At 37.3% G+C, this 23,466-nt stretch overlaps 1 protein-coding gene across 1 annotated transcript; it reads right to left on the bottom strand.

The window, feature by feature from the left end:
• Positions 1 to 4,837: 4,837 nt before the first annotated feature.
• On the bottom strand, positions 4,838 to 23,251 carry LOC144192152 (cryptochrome-1-like). The gene is made up of 15 exons (XM_077711255.1): positions 23,082 to 23,251; positions 19,557 to 19,720; positions 14,803 to 14,911; positions 14,569 to 14,711; positions 14,174 to 14,358; positions 12,469 to 12,557; positions 11,577 to 11,717; positions 10,647 to 10,958; positions 10,026 to 10,177; positions 8,879 to 9,081; positions 8,534 to 8,665; positions 8,345 to 8,455; positions 7,721 to 7,801; positions 6,868 to 6,989; positions 4,838 to 6,168 (listed from the first exon to the last, which is right to left on the bottom strand). Exons 2-15 carry the CDS (start codon positions 19,712 to 19,714, stop codon positions 6,160 to 6,162), a joined length of 1,947 nt encoding a protein of 648 aa, XP_077567381.1. The 5' UTR covers positions 19,715 to 19,720; positions 23,082 to 23,251; the 3' UTR covers positions 4,838 to 6,159.
• Between the last annotated feature and the right edge of the window lie 215 nt (positions 23,252 to 23,466).

The following is a 23,466-nucleotide window of genomic DNA, read 5'->3' as shown; positions in this document are numbered from 1 at the left end:
ATATATATATATATATATATATTTAAACATTCACCTCATAGTCTGAAAAATATTGTACTAATTCTATTTATTATGATTACTATTAGGCTTTAATTTAGGTCAAACGCTGAAGGAATACTTTTTTGTCTGGTACGCTGATTTTTACTATTACTCCATACATCATTACCTCCATCAGTAGGTTGAAATTATACAATATATTCAGAAATCTAAGTCTGTTTGTCCTCCCTGTGTGTGTTCAAGATAACTTAGTTCGAATGAAGGGTGTATTATCAAACTACAAGGATATGATATGTTTGTAATATGAAATGGAGGAGGTCAAAGGTCACAGAGGTCTTGAAAGGAATTTTGTGATAACTGATCAGATTCCCTTATTACTCTTGAAATTCACAGAGGTCAGAAATATATCAATGCTTTGAATTTGGTTCTTCATGCAGAAGTAATGAGTGAAAAAGTCTATTTCAGGAGGGATGAAAGGGAAAAAAATACATTTCAGTTTCTTTTAACAGCTTCCTGAAGGAATAGAGAATCATTTTTTATCGTGTGTATAACAGCAGATATAGTCTTGTTTAAAAGAGAATGTACTCTTTCTAAAATGTAACCGTGGAGAAAGATGTAAAATATAAACAATATTTTTGAGGAAGTGGTCACTGGACGCAGAGGACAGAGATATATCATTTCAGTAGCAACATAGCGTTACTCAAAAGAGTAATGAGGTTGATTTTTTTGCATACTTGATATTGTCTGTTTGACTATTTTAAAAGTAAAATTTGTCAAAACTGCTCCAGCTAAACTGCAAGGCTAATGAGAACAGATACCATAAAAAAGAAATAAATGAGTAAAACAAATTAACAACCTGACAGATGTCTTTAAAAAAAGTCTATAAGAACGCAGTAGTCTTAACATTGCTGTAGTGAACATTGGAGGATAACTTACGTCAGTTCCCAGGGAGCGACTGAAGACTCTCCCAAATCAGACACGTGTTTGATGCGTGTGTGTTGATAGTATTGTTTTGGGATAATTTTGCATCCATCTGAGCAAGAATTTTTGACGCTCGCCGTATGGATTAAGACCAGAAACATCTGGGAACACTGGAAAAGAAAACAGAAAAGCACAAGAATTGATTCAACATGAACTTGAATTAGTGTGGAGCACTGCTGGTGACAAAATTTCTGCAAAGGTACAATGCTGGAGATGAGCTGATGCTTAGTTTGTCCTATTCTAAGATGTACATATTTCATTCGGCTGTTCACTAATTTCACTAGCTGTGTTAATGAACATTTCATAATGTAGCACGTTTGACTAAAAACAAATTAGTCAGCTAACCAACTGTGACTGTGAGCTGACAGTGTTTACTTGCTTGAAATATTTGCCTATGTTCTTGCAAGGTTAACATAACCAAAACAATGCCTCGATTTTAACATTGCTTATTTATTGAAATGAGGCATAGTGACTATAGATGAATGAAGCAGCAGCTTTTAAAACAACCCCTTGTACTCACCAGTATTGCCTTGGCAGCCATGGTGATGTCGTAATTGAAATTGTAGATGCTCAAAAAGCAAGAGTCGTTGAGATGTGTTGGCTAAAATGTTTGCAGGAAAGGCAGCTCACTTTTTATACTTGTACCCTGCCACCATTCCTGTGACATCGACGTGCATTTGCATAATGTTTCTGACCACAGATGAGTTGCTGAGCTCCCATAATCCAAAGCAAGGTTGAAAACATTAATCTAGTTCTCTATATTTTTCTCATACATTGATTCTGCTGAGGAAGATCTTTGCTTTAGCAAAAATCTAGGAATGAAGACCAAAACCAGTCTCAGTTTTCTACTCTTACAGGTTCAGTTTTTTATTTTCATTTTTCATTTTAATATACGTATATAATATATATGTATATATATATATGTATATATATATATATATATATATATATATATATATATATATATATATATATATATATATATATATATATATATATATATATATATATATATATATATATATATATATATATATATATATATATATATATATATATATATATATATATATATATATATATATATATATATATATATATATATATATATATATATATATATATATATATATATATATATATATATATATATATATATATATATATATATATATATATATATATATATATATATATATATATATATATATATGTATATATATATATATACATACATATATATACACATACATACACACATACGTATATACATACATATATATATACACATATATATATATATATTTTTCTGCAACACGCTTATTTTTTTATTCATGTAATTATTAACTAATTTATTATTCATCTATTCATGTCTCAAATGTCTTTTCCTGTGTCGGCATTCTCACCCTCTTCCTAGTGTGACAATAAAATATCCCGAATACGGGATGTATAAAGTTATCTAATCCAATCTAATCTAATATGATGCTGTTATACCACATGTACTCAATGTTTAATTTGTATTTTTGAATTACTTGCATTTTTAATCCCAACGTAATTATCATCCACACCAAAAGTATCAAAATTCTTTCTGTACGTCATCTCTTGATGATTCAGATGCTTCCTCTGAATCATCCATAGCAACGTGGATGTTTGGAAGCACTAGTGTCTAAGCCTGGTTTCTATGTTTATGTGAATGTTGGGGCTTCCATATACTAATGAGGGAGTCACCAGTCCTCAGGGATTTACAACCATCAGAAAACAGGAAGTCTGAGCTCCACACGGAAATACTTGCCTACCAATGACAAGGAGAGCTTTACAATTAATTTAAACTGGCCGGACCGTCATGTTTTTATTTGATCCCTCCCTGGCAAAATAAATAATAATAAAAAGAAAAATAATAAAAGATGGGGATTCTGGCCTTCATACATCTCTATAGCTGATTTTACTCTGGCCAAATATAGTCCATACTTTCATTACAAGTAAGCAATTATTATTATATACTAACTGTTTCAGTCATTTCTGTTGATGCAGAGTGTAAGATTATATCAGTTTTCAGTATAAAAGGATCATTTTCATACTGACATGTCAGCATAAACACTCAACAATCTGACTGATTGATTTCTTTTTGCCCTGTAAATGACTGAAACGTATCTGTCCAAAGTCTTGGTAACAACTGTCAGTTTGGCCTGTATTTAAGACTCACTCACTGGTCATTCAGTGAGAGCTGCAAGAACAATAGACTGTGAGCGGTTCAGGCTGTATGAGCTCTCCCCATTTCTGCAGTCCGGTAACAAACCTATTTACTATTAAATTGATGTCACTCTTTCTTAACCTGCTCCTAAAGTTGTCTTTCAGACCTATCACATGGCATGGTTTTTGAAACAGTAAAAAAAAATGTTGTGTAAGTAACAAGCTTGCTGATGTCTACAATTTTTTTCCAGGTCACCCTGTATTTGCAAAGTTCCAAGAGGTGAGACTTGTTTGGATTGTAGCTGTATGATAGCCATTCTGCCACTTAAATTTTGCTATATGGTCAACTTTCTAGTTACCATTTTTACTCACCTAAGATCATGTATAACGTGTCTGAGATCAACTGATAATAGTCAAGCAAAATAATTATAAATAAAAAGTCTTTACTAAAGAGGAGAAAAAAACCCAGGTTGGTTTTCTAGTCTTGCATTTCAAGACAATTTTGTTCCAATCTGAGCCTCCAACATGGCAACCCACCAATATTGCAGTCGTAAAATGTCAATTTGAAACAGTGAAGGAAGAGTGGTTGGCTCAGTGAGAAGTTTGCATGTTTTCTCCAGGCCCACGTAGGTTTTTTCCAGGTATGTCAGTTCCCACCACATGCCAAAAACATGCATACTAGGCTAGTTTAACACTCGAAACTGTCCTTCGCTATGAGCATGATTGGTTGTTCTGGCTCCTTATGGGGGAAGGGTGTTGATTGAATGGTTAGCGTGTCAGCCTCACAGTTCTAGGGTCGGGGGTTCGATCCCAAGTCGGTCTACACTGTGTGGAGTTTGCATGTTCTCCCTGGGCTTGCATGCACATAAAAACATGCAGGATAGGCTGGAACACTCTAAATTGCCCCTAGTTATGAGTGTGCTGTGATTGGCTGGCCAATTCATTGTTCCCCACTTGGTGGCCACAGTTAGCTGAGATAGGCCTCCAGCACCCCTGCAACCCTTGTGAGGATAAGCAGTTCAGAAAATAAATGAATGTCTCCAAGTGCCCTGGCTTAGTTTGGCAACCTATAAATGTCTTCCGCCTACTGCCAAATGGTTGACTGAGATATGCTCCAGCAAACCCGACTTTGTGAGGACTCCAGAATGAATAAAACAACAAGAAAACAAAACACTACTGATGGTGCATGTTCTTTGTTTTGTGCCAAAGAAATCACAGCAAAACCTGCCACGGTGAAAGATTTTTTTTAATTTGCTGTCATGATAGCAATCAATCACAAATGAGGCTGTTCACATCACGAGGCCAGACAGAGAACAAGCGCTAATTTACAGAAACATCTGAATGAATTGGGAGGAATATCACATTACATCCTAGCTCATTTCAGGCAAGACACTTGAGGCTATGGGTGAAATGAAATAGCTGTTTGTATTATTTCTATGCTTTTTTTGTTTTGTATTTGTAGCCGACAGGGTTACAAAACAAAAAAAGATATTTCTCTATCTGTGATCAATGCTAGAAAAACTTTAAAATTCTCAAGAGAACACAAATTTATGATACAGGTACAACCCCCCCCCCCCCCCCCCAAAAAAAAAATACCTCGAAGAGAAACTACATGTGCTGCCCCAATCTGCACATTCAAGTTAAAAGCATTAAACAAATAGGAGCCAAATGGGGTTTGTATATTCAATGTAAATAGTTTAATCACAATCATACAAGAAACCGGGGTCACAATGTATTCCACTGGGAATCCAACTCCAATTTTTCACAATCCTATGTTTGGAGCATAATCAGGCTTAAATAATATGAACAGTTCAGAAGACAGAACTGAAACAAACATAACCTTAACAATTTTTGCCCATGCTGGGATTTGGACTCTGTTCGGGCATTTGATCTGCGACTCCTCCAAAAACACATTCTCATTAGAGGCGCTGTCTAATGAGTACAATGCAGATTGGGGCATCGAAGTAGAACTTTTGAAAAACGTCCCGTTAAATGGTCAGAATGGATATAAGCCTGCTTTCCATGAAGAGTGCCATGTACATTCTTTGCTTTTTTTCCCTAATCACAGCAGAAGATTTTCCAACGTATTCACCGAGTAGCCGTTTGCCTCGGGCCACCATTGACGCTAATTGTCACACAATCTCCTTGTGCTACTGTGACGTTCTACTTCAGGAGGTTGGATTTGGTTTTGAGGAATGTTGGTTTGAAACACAATTTTTTATGTTATTTTTGGTTTTAATTTTATATGAAACAGTAGAAAACAACGCAAAGGGAGCTTGGAAAAGCTGTTCTTCCTTCAACCCATCTTGGCGAGTGAGGGACTGTCATTTTGTGTTCTCGCTAATGGCAAAGAGGCTCAAGCGTCAATGGTCTTCAGAGCATTTTCACGTCGTCAGGGGAAGCACCGGGGTGAGAATGTGACACGCCAATTGAACGGTTGCGCTCATTAGAAAACATCGGCAGGAGCAGCAACAGGTGGCCATTTTCTGTAAACGGTTGCAATTATCTTAACCCCACCATAACATCTTTTGAAGATCACCAATGGAGGCTTTCTTTGTAACCTGATGTTTCTGGTATCTCCCGAACTAACCCAATTAACATTTACACAGCTGCTTTCATTCTAAATAAAGAATCTCTAAGTATGGGTAACACTGCAACGTGTTAATTCAATGTTTAGTTCTGTATTCTTTACGGTGGTGCTACCGTACGAAATATGTTAACAGGGGTGAAATAACTAACTATTTTATATACATTGTATTTTCCACCCAAAAAACATTCTGGGAACATTTTAACACGTCTTATCAAAAATAAATAATTTAAGTGTGATTAAAAAGCTTTTATTTTGGTGGTGTTAGAATTACAATCTATTGTGGACGCCTGTTTATGGGTTGCCAGATTTTCTCGGAAAATTTCATTTTCACCTCTGTGACTCCCCTGGGACGTTCAGGCTGACAATATTTGTTGCAGATGGACAATTGTGGGCAACGTTCTTTAGTGGGCCTGCAAGATAAAAATGGGAAAGGAACAGATTAGAAAGAAGAGTAAAGCATGAATGCATGGATCAACTTAAACTTAAATGTACTTTTTGCTGCTATGGATAACAATGGTACCTCTACTTACGAATGCTTCTACACACGAACATTTCAGGTTACGGAACCCTACAATATGCACATTACTGTTCCCATAAAGGAAAACATGATCCAAGTTACAAAATCCCCCAAAATGTCAATAATTTTACACGTATCCGTTACTTTATTTTAAAATTGAAGTAGGAGCGTTACAAAAAAATCCAAGTTAGGAAAATTATATTTATTGATATGAAAAAGATATCTCGGCAAAATGGAATAGATTATTTTTTTATATTTTCTAAGTTTCCTGAAGCCTTCCACAAGTTTTTAGGTATTAAATTAGCACATGGTAACAAGTTCACAAATGAAATGAGTTATTCCTGTTTTCCTTCACTACTGGTTTCCACCAGAAAGGCATCACCACCACCATTTTGCATATTTAGTCTTTCATTGTGAGCAGAGCAACAGCGGATTTGTATTCCTGAACGAGTACACGAGGCATAAATATTGGTTGGCACAGCAACAAACTGCATTGACTGATTGAGTTTTAAAGTTTATACATTTATTTTGTATTTGTTTAATGACACATTTAACTTGTGTGTTGTCTCAGGACTGCGCTAAACCAGATTACCTCTGCACTCTGCCTTTGCACTTTGTGGCCTGAGTAAGACGACGAGTCTTCTTCCCCCGGCGCATCACGTTCCGACTCGCGCTCGCGTTTTCCTGTGATGCCAGCTCTCGTGTGTGAAAGTCCTGAATGTACAAATTGGACAGAGAAACAATAAACGAAATCTATTAGACCTATTAGTATATTATTTATATATTTACATATAAAGAAATTTGTAATTATGAAGGCTTATATATATATATATATATATATATATATATATATATATATATATATATATATATATATATATATATATATATATATATATATATATATATATATACATATATATATACATACACACATTTATATATATATATATATATATATACACATTTATACATATACATTTATCATTTATATTATACATTTATCCATAACTCTTGTCATTAACTTTCACAAACAAACATAGAACGTCTTCTCAGAATGTGGAAGTCTTTATACTACAAAAAAGTGTGGTGGTGGATACTACTCCACAATCATTCATTCATTTTGTGAACCGCTTATCCTCCCACGGGTCCGAGGTGGTGCTGGAGCCGATCCCAGCTGAGTTCGGGCAACAGGCGGGGGACACCCTGAATCAGTGGCCAGCCAATCGCAGGGCACAATGATATGGACAACCATTCATATTCACACTCATACCTAGGTCAAATTAGAGTGTTCAATAGGCCTGCATGTTCTTGGGATGTGGGAGGAAACCGGACTACGTGGGGCAAACCCACACAAGTCCGGGGAAAATATGCAAACTCCATGGATTGAACCCTCAACCCCAGAACATCCTTTTGGTCACTTCCTTCATCATGAGCCACCTTACCTGGGTGTTGAGGCACAGCAAACTTGTGGTACAGTCGGTTGTTGGTGATGGCTGTGTTGTTTTCTGGCACTGTTTGGTAACCTACAAGACAACAACAAAATGTTACCAATCCTACTTGCTCATTAGCCCTTTAATGAGTCCACAATTTAGTTGTCTTTTAAAATAAAATTCCTTAAATCCAATAGTGTTAGCATAATTTGTTTGAAAGATGGCTGCTTAAAGAATACAAATACGCAAATCAGGAATCTCTTAGAATCATTATAAAGTAGAAAATAATGTTTTAAAACAGAAAATGACTCACTGACATTTTTTTTCTTAGGCAAATATTTCATTGGCTAAAACATAATAATAAAAATGCAATATTAGCTTTTACTGTCATTTTCTCCCATTTTACACAACAAAGAATTTGAAATGATTTGTTTCTCTCCAAATCCTTAATGACTATTTCTGCTGAGAAGCTGAACATTTAAAAATATTACAATTCCTTTAAAACCCACATCAGGACCCTGCTGTTAGAGGCAATCAGCTCTTTTCATCTTTTTGAAGGGACTTTAAAGTACTTCCCAATGATTTCTTCTCGACTTTTGTTAATAAACAAGAATCTTAGCTTGTCATATGACTCACCGTGCTGCGACATCACTGGCAGCAGTCGCTGCCTTGACTGTTCCTCGCGGTCAAAGTTGAGGAGAATGCTCCCGCTGCTGTTGCCCGTGGCGACGGAGCCGCCCGTACTGACTGAAATGACAGAGTAAAGGTAGATTGAAACAGGTGATAGCATTGGAGGCTATGTCATAGATGGGTCTGTGCAATTACTGTGGGGGGCGCTATTGTTGCTGTTGCCACTGTTGTTGTTATTGTTGGTCCCCGGCTGCTGTTCTCCAGGTGAGTAGGCCATCATTCCTCCGCTTCCATTTCCATTAGTGGATGGAACCGATGCCAGCAAGCCTTGTAAAAATATTGACATTAAATGGCTATAATAAAATTATGCCAGTGTTTCGCAGCCATTTTTTGAGATGTGGGACAAAATCACAAAGCACACAGCCATCTGACCATTTTCTAATTCAAAACTCTGTCAAAGTCACTCATTTTTACAATATAAAATCATTTTTATCTCTAGTCTATGTTTTGATCAGAATTAATATTGTTATGTGTCCTTACCCAGTCCTCGGTATCGGCTCAGCTGCTGGTAGATCTGCTTCATCCTCTCAATGTTGAGCCGACTGGCTTCAGCGTGGTGCACCATTGGTTTTGGGTAGTGGACACCGATGATGCACTTGGCGGCCACTTGCACAGACTGGGGCGCGTTCCACGGGTCATAGATATACTTAGCAGGGAAAGCTCTAAGGATAGGTAAGTAACGTCTGCAAGCACAGGGAAACATTATAAACGAACGAAGGGGTTAAAGAAGACGTGGATGCTTCGACACATTCGTGTTAAGGGGGCTGCCACAACCATTGTTCATTTTTATATATATTTTTTTTTTTGACTAGGTAACTATTATTGGTTAAAAGCTAATGTTGCTAAATGTCCTATTTTGATTAATTTGAGAGGAAATCAGTCTGCTTTTAGCAAAAACTAAAGGCATTTGAGAAGATGTACTGTTCATATGATCAAAGAAAATAATTCTTAAAAAATATGTAAATGATTAATGAAATTAATGTTATGGTAGGTTATTTGTTGCTTAACTGTGGCAGCCCTAATGCATTTGTTATTATCAAGCGGTATCAGTGGGATTCAATTATCGTAATTTAAAAGATTGCAATTACGTTGACATACTTATAACTCATTTTATTTATTTACGCACTTCGCAAACACAGTTTCATGCAATGCACAAAAATGGAATTCATTTTTCCCTAAAATATATAAAGGATCTATATTTTCAACATTGCTTTTCAATATTATTTTATGTAGCTCAACTAAACACATACATGAAATGAATCCATACCTTCTAAAAAACTATCAATTTGTCCATTTCACTATTACGCCATTTTGGCACCAAGTACGTATGGCCATTTCCTTAATTGGTGAAGCTGGCAGTAATAATATGGGTGTGGGTAGGGTGGAAAGTAGTAACGTATTTTTGTAACAGCTTTTGTTTTCCAGGTGCTGAATCTCACTGTGAGCCTAAAAAGAGCCCTAGCATTTTGCAAGTAGAGACTGAGACAGGACCTTGAAAAGGGGGTCTCGAGATTGTTCTTATTTGCTGCAACACTAGTAAGGAATTGGCCATCCTGACAAATTTGGAAATGAATCCAGCCTCTCTTTTTCATTCACAGTAACGGTCTGTACCAAGAGAGGTACCCACCTGATGAAGTCCCCGTTGGGATCAGTGCGGCGGCCAAAGCCAACAGGGCAGTAGCAGTGGAAAAACTGCTGGAAAAACGAACTGCAAGAGAGCCACATCCAACTACCCGCATTTACACTCCAGTCGGCATCAAGAAGCAGCTCCTCAAAGACCTGTGACACCACAAACCAATGAGACTGAATGAATGAACTGTGTACAATATTGATTTGAATAAGATTTGATCCAGTCTGTTAGTTTTCTTCGAGCCTGAACAATGTGTCCTTTAAACAGCAACATTGTAATGTGCCAACCGCAAAATACTCACACTTTGTTTGAATATGCATATATATATTTACTCAATTAACAACCATTAAGGTCTCATCAGGATGTACGTGTGGTCTCGACTGCCTTGGCTATTATTTACGACCAGTCAAAGGTGCTTATTAAGGATTCCCATTTAATGTTGATGTTCTTCATTTCGGCACACTTTGTTGTTAATCACGAGTCCGAGCTGCTCTTCAAACTGGTTATGGCCCTCAATAGCACTTGTACTGTCCCAAACCCCCCACACAGTATTTAAATGAGTGACCTACAATGGGTTAATGAAGCTACAGATGGTGACTTGTATCCAATTGTACTAACCTTCATTCCTTCTTCCCAGCTGATCCACAAGTCGCCTCTGGTGAGGAAACATGCCACAGCGTGGCGAGCCAGGTGATGGATCCAACCTTCCTGCCTTAGTTGAGTCATGATGGCGTCTATCCAAGGGAAGCCAGTTTTGGCTTCAGCCCACTTGGCAAGTGCTTCGGGATTTTTGTCCCATGGGATTCGAACACAGATGGGGTTCCCCTCCATTTTGTCAAAACGTGGATTGGTAGTGGCTGCTGTATAGAAGAATTCACGCCACAGTAACTGTCCATAAAGTGACAACGGAGGTGAACTGTTTTTTTTCACCTGAGACAAAAAAAACAAAAACAAAAAACAAACATCAATTAACCATTAAAAGGACATGGTCTAAAACCTAAAAACATTAAGTAATGTGATCCTTCCTAATTGGCTTCAACTTTCACAACTCCCCTACATCTCAGAATATTTAAAAAAGAGACATGCTTTTTCTCTTCCTTCTTATTTTTTTAATGTAATTAATCTACATTACAGTTTTTGTTTTATAAAATAAAATAAAAATACAAATAGGAAAAACATGGGAATTGACACTGACTGTCCACTTTATTTAAACAATGTAGTACTAAAAGACAAAAATTTAAAAATGGATTAACGTGCTAGACTAATGGCAGCTAAATTATCAGATATAAGGTCTCTAAACCAGCAGTCCTCAACCACCAGTTTGCTATTCACCTTGTGCGGTTCTGTCAGAAAAATAAATTTTAGTGTTTTCTATTTGAAATGAGAAAAGTTGCTGTAATAATAATAATAACAATAATAATAATAAAAATACTAATAATAATAATAATAATAATACAAATAATAACAATAATAAACAATGTCCTTATTTTGTATGCAATGTTTTGCTCATCTATTACAAAACAATTCTAATGTGTGATGATTGCCCACCTTGCGGTACAGATCAGTGAGTTTGAAGTAGAAAAGACGACATGAGAGACAGCCAAAGCGCAGGTAAGGGCTGAGGCCTGTTGGGCTGGCCAACAACGAGTTGGCGTTCATCCTCGGACGTTCAAAGTTTGCCACCCATGCCTGGAAAGTGCACAGAGACACAAAGGTAGGGGAGGTGCAGAGCATCACACAGGATTCAACAGTAAGGCTATGTCACATGTATACAGGAATTTCTTTAACTGTTTCCCCACTTTTAAATTCGGAAAAAAAAGTCTCGTTGAAATTTGAGGAGAACATAAAACTGATAAGAAAAGCTAAACACAATAACGAAAGACTCTTTTAGTCAAGCCTGAGACAAAAGTGTAGGTTGAATTAAAAATGGTGTATGAATGTAAAATCTCTCTTGCCAAATAATAAGCTCAAATCTTCACTATATAATCTTTACTTATTTATGGCATTTAGCAGGTCGACAATTTGTGTAAGGTGTGACAAAATTAACATTTTGTGCTGTATATGGTGGTATTAAAACAAATGTGGCATAGGTAGTCATCACTGCAGATGGATGGCATGCAAAATAAATTTATGATATATTTGTTAATCCCTTCAAAGATCAACTATTCTGAATGGACATTCATGGGGTAATGTCTTACTACATTCTATTAGTAAGACACTATTTGTCTAAATGCTGAGACTGATAACCATTTTTGGAAAAAAATATGACTGTGGGCATATGTATTCATTCAATGTGCCTTGACCAGCTTGACAACAAACAAGCGAAAAGGTCCAAATAAGACACCTACAGTACTACCCAGTTTTCAGGAATGCAGTGTTAAAGTCTGTATGGCTGCATGGGGAAGTTGTCTTATGACAAATACAAAAAAATAACACTCACTTTTCTTTCTAAATGACGCTCTATTCTGGTCAGGGCTTCAGTTTCTCCGCCTGGCCACACAGCAGTTGGCAGCCCTTCGGTGTCAAAGCCTGAACACATGCATACAATTTATTCAGCAAGTTAATAGCAATTAAAAAGGAAAATTGTGAAATTTAACACAGTACATCTTTGAGGTTTGAAACAGTTCACCTCAGATTTGATTACCCCTAAAATGCTACAGTTCGTACCAGAAATGTTTGAAGACACAATCACTCTATCAGTGCCTTTGACGATCATTAATGTCCAATCATGCAGTTTTTTTTTTTAAATCTTGCAGAGAGTTCTAAAATGTTTACAACTAGTTTTCTTGTAAAATTTGGTCGGTCCAGGTTGCTTTCAGGCAGGTTTTATAATCTGATATTTTTGGCACCTAAAAATAGGAGGGTACTTTTTATTAATCCTATATACTACCACTTAATACTTGGGACACCGTCTCATTTATGAGAAAAAAAAAAGTCTGAATTTGTGTCTGGTAGCTTAACAATAGATGAACGCAAGTACAAGCACACGAGTACACAGTTTACATCTGCAATTTACATGTAGAAACAGCTTGTAGCTCCTAAGTGTGAATGTGGTCTGCCAGACGCAAATACTGCTAACATTTAAAGCTAATTCAAGAGACAAACAGCTTGTCCCCTGCTCAGGAAGCATTAGAAACTTTAAATACTGTATTGACATCTTATATATAGCATGAAAGGCTGGTCCAGGTGGCGGCAGCAGACGGTTGCAAGCATGTCTTGGCTATTAATTGAGCCAAACCATCTGTGAATGGAAAGCAGACATCTGGATAGAAGCTCAGAGGAAGATGAACTGCCACACAATTAATCCAATACTCAGATTAAGACCAGCAGTGTCCTAAAATACTAGAAAACGCTTAACCCTATTTTTGTGAACACCACAAATCTAGATCAGCTCATGGCTGTGGCAAGCCAAATGTGTTATTTAGAGCAGCTTTTGGTATTTCGGACACCCACGGCCATACACCTTGCAGAACACTGCAGTCGATTTTTCTAGATTAAGGAGGCTTCTTCACATTTTCTATACGATTGGCACATCTTTCATCTTCTGATAGCCTTGCAAGCAAAATCTCAAGAGCCCGCTCTAGCAAGGCCGAAAGCTGTCCACTTTCCAGTAAACTTTAAACTTTTACGTGTGCCCTATGTGTATGTGTTAAAATATGTGCCGCGTTGCATTGTACAGTTTTTAATCGTTTAATAAGGGGAATCGCAATCATTAATAAGGGGAGCATATAGCCGAGGTGGACAGGTATGTAAGAGAGAATTTTGGAACATGGATAGTGGTTGTTGTGAGACAGCCAATTGAATTGAATTGAATTTAATTTAATTGAATGCTTTTATTGTTATTATATGAGATAGAATGAGAGCGATCAAATGAGACCCCAGTAGAAGGTGATGCTCTAAAGTGAGAATCAATGCAGCCGCGACAATATTTTCAAAATAAATTAACAGAATACAGAAGTGCATTTACTATTGGGGATTTCGTAACTTGGATCTTTTTTGCATCTCAAGTCAGTCATTTACATATAAAAAAAATTGTACCCTGGAAATTTAGTACCAAGAGGCATTCGTAAGTAGAGGTATGACTGTATTTCAATATTTGTCACCAAACAAGTGAGAACTGCATTTTTGTTTGTTGTTTTTCTCACCAAGCTCTTCCAGCGATGGGACTCCATACTTGTCTCCGTGGTCGTCCAAGACAGGCGTTATGCAGTTGGCCATCAGGGTTTCCGATAGTGTCTCCACAGGCATTTCAGGGGGATCGAGTCGACTGATCAGCGTCTGGAATCGCTTGTAGGTAAGTGGAGGTTGACCACCATTCAGTTCTATAACCCTGGTGGGTTAGAGAAAATGCCTAATGAGAAGCTGCAGACTTAAATTAAGAGTTTGTTTAAAAAAAACTAATGTTGTTTTTGAGCAGATATCTCTTTTGATTCTTATAACAGCAAAGAGCAGTGTTACCAATGGCAAAGGCAGATGCATCTTAAGTTCATAATGCTAAAAAGACATTCCCAACATTCTTTGTGTCAGATTGTTAACATACTTGTCCAAGTCATAGAGTGTGTGGGAGATCTTGACTATGACCTCCACTCCTGCTTCCATGGCCAGCTTTTTGATGGCGGCATCTCTCTCCTTCCCAAAAGGCTCAGAGTCATATTCGAACGTCAACCGAGAGATCTTCCATTCCTGATGCAGAAAAAGTAAACACATCCATGATTACAGCTCCCTGAATGAAACTAAAAAGCGTCCAAGAGGTACAATTATTAGAGGGGCAGACCTTAAAGAGCCGTGGGAAAACATTGGCTGGTTGGCCCCTAATGACGAAAAGGCGGGAATTGAGCTTCCGAAGGTTGGCATCCAGATCTTCCAAGCACTGGAGAAGAAACCTGTTGGAAACAGAAACAAATGGTTAATCTTAAAAGCCTCAGCATGTAGAGGAGCTACTCTCGCAGTATTTGACATGAGGGGTTTCAACACAGAACCAATTCCCCATGTATGCTCAAACTCTTTCTTTCCACAGTTAGTCCATGTTCTTCTAGGTCTTTTGCATTTCGAAGGATGCAGGGTTGTCATAGATGCACGTGGCTGTATGCATTTCACTTACTGACGTTTTAGGCAAACTCAAAACATGGAAGGATCCTGAGGGGAACTTGTGCTTGGACTGTGTTCTTCATGGAGGAATCTGTATCTGTCTTAACATGTTTGGTACTTGAAGTGTCAATTCCATTATAGATCGCAAAACCGATCCTCTTGTTAAATGGCACAAATGATATGATCAATATTTAAATCCCAACTGAGCATCTTCACCAACTTATTGAGATTGGATTTTTTGTAGACAGAAAAAAGTTTCACATTTAGAAAAAAATAAAGCTCACTACCTCCTTCGTGACCTACAAGTTTGACCTACATATCAAAAGACCTCAGCAACACCAGTCTAGACTGTGTCTGATCTCCATTAGGACCAAGCAGAGGCTGGACAAATCACTTCTGTCCATATCCAAAAAGACAGTACATGTGTAGACACAGGAAAATCAATCTAGCTCCTTATTAATTTAGAGACAGGCAGAAAAGTTGCACATTTAAAGAAGGGTATTGTTAATCTGCTTGCTGCAATGAAGAAAAGATGACTCAAAGCAGATATGTTAATGAACCACCCGTAGAAACAATCTAAGACAAGAGTGTTGAATATAAAACAGATCACTGAAACTGCTGATACCTTTTTACAGGGCTACAAAAGCACATTTCCAAGATAGCAGTGATATTAGTTTTTGAGTTTGTAACAGAAACAGCAGATCTGAATATATTTTGATGGAGTCATTTTCATTCATTAATTAAGGTGCAAAACATAATTCTGAGAGGCAACACTTACAGCTGAAAGCATTACATTAGCCAATATTTGGCAATCACTTATAAGGAGTTACGTTCAAGATCCGTAAGCGCTTTGGGCATGTTAAGTTCAGTGCTGTGTATATTTCGCAGCAGATGAACACATGATTCTCTGTTCAGAGAAGAGTAAATGTGCAGTATGCCGGTCACACATCTGCACGTGTGATTATGTGAAGATTTTGCACAAGTTTCTGCTCTGTGGTGTGCCCACCGAGTTACTTCCTGTTACTGTTCGCTATTCAGTATGTGACTGTTGTTGGCTGCGTCATCAAACCGCCGACCTTATATAACTGTTCTGTCCTACATCTGTTAGGGGATATTAACGCAATTTCCTTCAATCCACAACACAATTCCTTAACCTAGTAACCTCATTCTTGGTTCAGGCATGCCCGTTACCTTCTCTGTATGTCATTTTTTGTATTTAAATAGCTTTAAAAAGTGGGGAGAGAAATTTGATTCTGTATTACTTACAGTGGTGGTGGGATTTTAAATATGTCAGTTGTAGTTGTATGGTTAATCTTTATCTTAGTTGAATCCTCTCAACTTAAAATAATATCATATTTCCCTCAAATCGTGTCACCAGTTACACACGACCTAATTAAAAATATCACCTACTAATAAGGAATCAATCGCCCATGACGAGGATCATAATTCAATTCATTTGCATCTTTTATTTGACAGGGAACCAGTGGCCAGCCAATCGTAGGCCAAAAGGAGACGGACAACTATGCGCACTCACACTCATACCTAAGGGCAATTTAAAGTGTCCAATCAGCCTACCATGCAGGTTTTTGGAATGTGGGAGAAAACCGTAGCACCCGGAAGAAACCCACGCAGGCCCGTGGAGAACACGGAAACTCCACACAGGCGGACCAACCTGGACTTGAACCTTGGACCCCAAATGTGAGGCCGTTCGCTAACCACTTGCTCCAACAGGCGGCCCTATAGATAAGACAAATGTATAATCTTTGCTCTCTCTTGTTTTGGGAGATGAAAGAATGACAGCTGTGTGTTGAACAAGCACACTTCCCTTGGCTGTCATGTTTGCCTGTAGCCTTTTCCAGCGAGTGCGTCCATTATCTGAGATGTAGTTCACGATCACATAACTCAGACATTGTAAGTTGCTGGCACACTAACCTAAATTTGCTTCCTTCCTTGTTGTACAGTGAGGAAAAACCATCAAATGGAAGCACAGTTGTAATTTAGCGTAAATTCCACTCCACTTACTAAACAAAAGACAACTCAGAATTGGCCCAAGCTATGATTGATGTCAATGGCCATTGACAAAGTACATTAGAACTTCCAAAGTCTTATCACAATTAATTCCATTAAAATAGTAGTTTAAAGGTCGTTCTGGCTTTTTTTTTTCATTTTCTGAACTGCTTTATCCTCACTAGAGTTCCAGCGGGGTGCTGGAGCCTATCCCAGCTGCCCTTTGGGCACAAGGTGGACTGGTGGCCAGCCGATCGCACGGAACAAGGAGACAAACAACCATACACGCTCACACTCATACCTAGTGGCAAATTAGAGTGCTCAATCCCCCTACCATGCATGTCTTTGGACTGTGGGAGGAAACCCATGCAAGCCCGGGAGAAAATGCAAACTCCACACGGGAGGACCGACCTGGTTTTACCCGGGGAGAACATGCAAACTCCACAGGAGGACCGACCTGGACCCACAAAATTCTATTTGTGCGTTTCTTTTTCTCATGCAACTTAGGGAGCGAAAACCCTTAGTGCCACTACAGAAGGACAATTGAAGGCGACCACGCATGGTTAGACATGAAAAAGCTTGTCAGGTGTATCGTAAGGGTACATTTAAAAATATTATATAGAAGAGTATGGCTCCATCTGACAGAAAAAAACAATTTAAAGGTAACCTAGGGGATGAGAGATTTTTAAAAGGATAGATATCCAGTTTCCTGCGATGAGCGAAAAATGTTAGCGTCGAAGCAGTTTTCAACAGGAACAGAGTCAACTTTATGGCTGACAAAACCCACCCGACGCTTGATGTCGTTACAGAGGAACAGTCTAAAGCTGCGGTGTCAAACCAATTCCATAAAGGTTGTCCATGAAATTTTTACTTCCAACAATTTTTACCCCTGCAAGTCTAATGAATTGATTACAGCCAAGTGTTGTTTGTTTCAGAAATGTAATTGGTTAAGATGCCTGCTCTTCATTGGTTGTAACGAAATACAGGACTTTCTTGAACCTGGTCAGTGTGCTACAAAGAAGTTGCTATTGGCCCTGAATCATTAAATACAATGGGATTTTTAAGAAGCCTTTGTCTGCTGTAAGGTTAAAAGTCCAGGTAAAGTGTATTTTTTTTCAAACATGCAGTGAGCTGTTTTTTTTTTTTTTTTTTTTTTTAAAGGTGTGTCTTTTAATTGTTTCGGAGTGCCTTAGGAAAAGCGAGTGCAATTTGTGGTGTTGGGCACCTGTAACAATTCTGCTGCATATGAATGCGGAAAAGACAACGCAGCATTCTGATGTTAATTTGGTTGATATAAATATTATTAATCAATCAAATTTAACAGGTTGATTGTGGGGCTTATCAACACACACTTTTATAATGTGTATGATACAGTTCAGGGGCAATGGTGGCGCAGTTGGTTGAGTAGGTCATTCATTGATTGTAGGATTGTGGATTCGAATGCAACTTCCACTTGTGCCAATTGTTGTTTTAAGCCCTGTGCAAGATATTTCACCCTACTTGCCTATGTGTAGTCATCTGAGAATGAGTGGTTGATCATGGTCAAAAGGGCCAATGATGCAAATTGGCTCCCTTCTTTCTGTCAGATTGCCCCAAGGCAAATGGCAATACAAAAGTAGCTTACTACCATCTAGTGTGGAGTGAAAGAATAGAATGAATTATGAAATGTACTGCACCTTTGAGTGTCCTTAAAAGTGCTACATAAATCAAATGGATTATTTCAATTTCTAACAAACGCAAAACTGCTTACCATCCAAAACATAGACAACTTGGAGAAGTGTGAAAGGGTGAGAGAACCAAATACTGTGTACTGACAGAGTAATACTATCTGTTGATGTTCTGGGCTATATTGTTAGAAATGTGCTACCAGTCCACAGGCAGGATTACAAGACATAAGGTCATTGTTTCCCAAGCCATCAATTTAGTAATATTGTGCAAGACTTGTTAACATGTTGAATATGATCCATTTCTGCTTCTGAGGTGACATCAAATGTTCCATTCAATAATTATCATCAAATCTTTTGGGTGCTAAAAGTGAAAATGTTCTAAATGAAGAAATATTAATATTATAATTGTGATTTGTACTCCTTTTTTTGCATTACTTTAAAAAAGTGTGAAACATTTCATGCTTACTTTGCGTTTGAGGCAGACATTATAATAAAAGAAAGAACCAACTCTTAAGTTTAAACAAAGTGAATTCTATCCATTTGAGCTCAATATTGTTCCTTGAAACTAAATACAAATTATCCCCTTTTAACATCACCACCGTTCACCCCAAAAATGTTAACATAATCAAAAACACCTAATTTTCCAAATCGCCACCTGGCCAACCCTCAGCTGTGTTGCAGCTATTGGCGCTCAGTTGTATTTTTTTCTCCAATAGTGTAATGATTATTTGTAAAAATGCATTAATGCAACAGAAAAATGATTTACCTCCACCTGTTGACCCCGACATTGGAGGAGCCTGCAAACCAAGGATCCAAGAAGTAAACACAGCGCACGGTGCCCACCCCCTGGATAGCCTCCCTGAGAGCTGGGTTGTCATGGAGACGAAGTCCCTTGCGGAACCAGTGGATGGAATTGGAGGCCATGTTAATCTAAGAAAAAAATTGGACAAAGATCATTTACTGTACTTTCCCACCAACTGCAAATATTAAAAACATACAGTATTTAGCCAGAAAGTTGAAATACACTCCCCTCTGTGCAGGACAGACTGGAAAATTCTACCAGTCAAGTATGAGAATTTATTAGAAATAAAATTCCTCATCTCCCTGCAGCCTTGATAGCCTCTATTCTAGACATTCTAGAAAAAAAAACGTTATGCTAAGTGACTGAAGAACAAGTTTGTTTTTAGGCCAGAGGTCAATGAGGAAAAAGAACCTCTATGTCCAAATCTCCTCCATCGTCAAATTAATTCAATAGAAGTTTCAACCTCAGTACCAATGTTATCTAAATATGTTTCTTGGACTTTGCCATGGACACACCTGCATCTAACTGATATAACAAGAGTTCCTTTTTTCCCCTCTCAAACTTTGAAAACAAATGCAAAAAACAGACAAAGATGCAATTGCATTAATTTTGCCTCTGAATCGTAAGAAAACAAACTAACCACAAGTATGAAAACACCTTTAGTTAAAGAGAAAGCTACATAAACAAGCCTGTAATATGCAGTATATACGTCTAACAATTTGATGGTGGCAACTATCTGAACCTGGAACAGTGTGTTGGGGGATTATCTAGGTCTGCACATTACTTTTGCTGTTAAATGTTCATGTCGTTAGGAAACAGCAAGAGTACACTATAACTGAATTACAATTGGATTGATTTTCGGTAAAACACATCCGCAGTGGCAGATAGATTGTTTGAGGCCTAAATACTTCATTGATCTTCATTTCTGACATGGATAAAAATGAATTTCTTTATTTCCAAAAGTCTATTGCCTTTTAATAGCAGCCCAGCTTCCAATTGGGTGTATGCAGATGTTTTTCTGTCCAATCAGAGTTCAACTCCAAAGGATTGCCGTGTAAATTAATAATCGGACATTGGCTTTGTCATCATCATTGACTCGACAATAGCCTAATTGTCATCATACTCAGAAACTGCGAGTGACAAAATAGTTAAAACAATCCGTCAAAAAATAATAATGACTTTTGTAACTTTCTCAACCTATTTAGTTGAAGTAAATAGTCTTTTTAGAGCTGCTCCTTTCATTAGCTGAGCTAAAAAATCAAGAGTTACTTGGAAGGATGTTGCAGATGATTAAAAATGTATTTTCCAAGTGGATTTTACAAGAGAAACTATTCTTTAAAACATGTTGGTTAATAGCAATATGAGCTGCTTGTTTCCATCTGGAGAATGATTTAGTTGGCACTTTTGCATATACCAGCAAAAGTAAAATACCCCTAATTATCCACCACAACTACAAAGACCAAAGGTTGATGACCCTCATCTATTAATCTATAATTATAAGTATATCTAGTATGGTGTGTACATCTCTTTTTCTTGTTTTTATACTTTTTTTATAAATAATAATTATGAAGTAATTATATTTTTCATTTACATAGTAAAAGAAAAAAAGGCCACTGTGCCTTGCTTTAATAACATTTGTATGGTATTTATCGTAAAATATACAAAATTACTAAGTCACATGTAATCATATTGCATTTTTGAATACCCTAATATCCACCAGAAATGGAAAAAAAAGGATAATATCCTAATATAAATGAATAACTGTCGGTGGTGAAAACGCATAAAGTTTGTACATTTAAAAAAACAATCACATCTTAGTCATATTGTCAATTTTAACATCACACACCTCATCTCACACTGACTGACAAGTGGCATACTCTTTGTTTTCCAGGGTAAAATTTTAGTCATAAATCGTGTCACCCATCCAATAACATAAACCGTGTGACATCGTCAGCTTGTTTGGCCAGGAAAAGGCAAGCTGCTAACGCCAACAACCTGTTTGCCCAAAATGAACAAGATTTCACATATTGATAATGTTCAGCATTTTGATGACTGAGCATGAGATTGAACACAGTCTTCAATAAGGCACTGGTCAACAACCTATCCCTTTTATTATATACACATTAGCTGCTATTTGAGACACCTCATCTATTTTGAGTGTGGGGTATTGGCAGCAAATGATTACTGCTAGGCTTTTCACAGACAATCAGGATTGGTCTTTTATTTTGGTCAACACGATTTCAAGTGGGCCGGACCATTTTAGATATAACATTTTGGACTTTTTATTGAAAAATTAATTATAAGAAGCCCTGAATCTTCAGTTTTTTTACAGATCTAAAACAATGTTTATTTGATCTTTTATTTTTCCCGAGTAAGGTGAAACGTCTTTGATCATTTGTTTCTCTTTTCAAAAGTAAACAAAATATATGTTTTTAATTAAGTTCAATGTTAAAGTGGAAAACTGAAAATATTTTTATATATTTAGATTTTCCAAAAAATGCTTTTTGAATTAAAACATTTCAATAATTGGATTAAAAATTGTAATTCTTGATTAAAAAAGGGGTACCAGGAAATATTATATACATCTATATAATCTTCAATTGAATTTGATTCTAAACCGGAAAGTCGGCACTCATAATTTACTTTCCCGGGCCACACAAAATAATGCGGCGGGTCAGATTTGGCCCCGGGGCCGCCACTTTGACACCCTTGGTCTACAGTCTACACTCTACACTATCAATAGCATTCAAAACCAGTCCTCGTAGTTTGTATCAAATAAATATGTTGTTGTCAATGGCAATGAGTGAAATACTATGAAATCATATCATATTAGACATACACATTGTAATTGAGTTTGAGACTACTAATATATACAGGGTGTCTCAAAAAATGTACTCACTAAAGGTTTTCTGGTCATTCTAAAAGTGAGTACATTTTAATTCTAAAAGTGAGTACATTTTTGGAGACACCCTGTATATATATAATGTATACCTTGCAAGCAGCATACTTTGGTCTTTGTGTATCTAATATTGTCAGCACTCAACATCATCCATAATTTACATTTTGATTGAGCAATAATGTACAAGAAACAATATGTTGAGTGAACATCAAGCATATGCATATCGGAAAACAATTTTCTGAGGTACTGTATTGTCTGTACATAGTGTACTTGTACACTGGTCAGATCTAAATCCGCAGTTAACTTCCCACAGATTAAAACTAGGTCAACTGTGCATTGCAACCTGGTAAAAACTTGAATCAATCGATAACTGAGGTTGCTGGAACGCCAGAAAGTCCTTTATTAAAATATAAAAACTACACACAATCAAAAAGCACCGTTTGACACTTATATTTAAAGCTCCCAGCTGTAACTCAGAAACCGGGTCAGGGAAGCGCTCCTTATGCAACCAGTGGCGTTGTTTATCAAGTATAGAGGTACTGTAACCCACTTGAATAATGTACTATCACCCCCCAAAACATCTGTCTTACCTTAAGTTGGCACCCCGGATTTGATAATTAAGTCAAACCCAAAGAAGAGAGCATTTCTCCCCCTGTACTTTAAAATTCCCTCAACCAGTTGAGAGCGTGAAAGCATACACGAGAAAGCCTGTCCTCTACCTCGATTGTCCAAAACGACTGGCGGATTGCCTGGTTTCATAACAGGTGGACTCACTGCGCATGCGCCGACTCCATCTAGCCTCCTTTCGCGTGGCATTCACAGCCCTTGTGACCTCCTCGGACTATTGGACATTTTTGTCCTTATTAACACAAATGTCCAACATGGCAGCATAAATATGGCAGTAATATTGCTTACAAAATACACCACATCAACTAGTATGAATGACATCTTTCAGGGTTCATAATGGCAATTTAA

This window comes from Stigmatopora nigra, chromosome 1, assembly GCF_051989575.1.
Source record: "Stigmatopora nigra isolate UIUO_SnigA chromosome 1, RoL_Snig_1.1, whole genome shotgun sequence".
In the NCBI taxonomy this organism is placed as follows: Eukaryota; Metazoa; Chordata; class Actinopteri; order Syngnathiformes; family Syngnathidae; genus Stigmatopora; species Stigmatopora nigra.
Note: the sequence above shows the minus strand (reverse complement) of the source record. Positions and strands in the feature narration are given on the sequence as shown.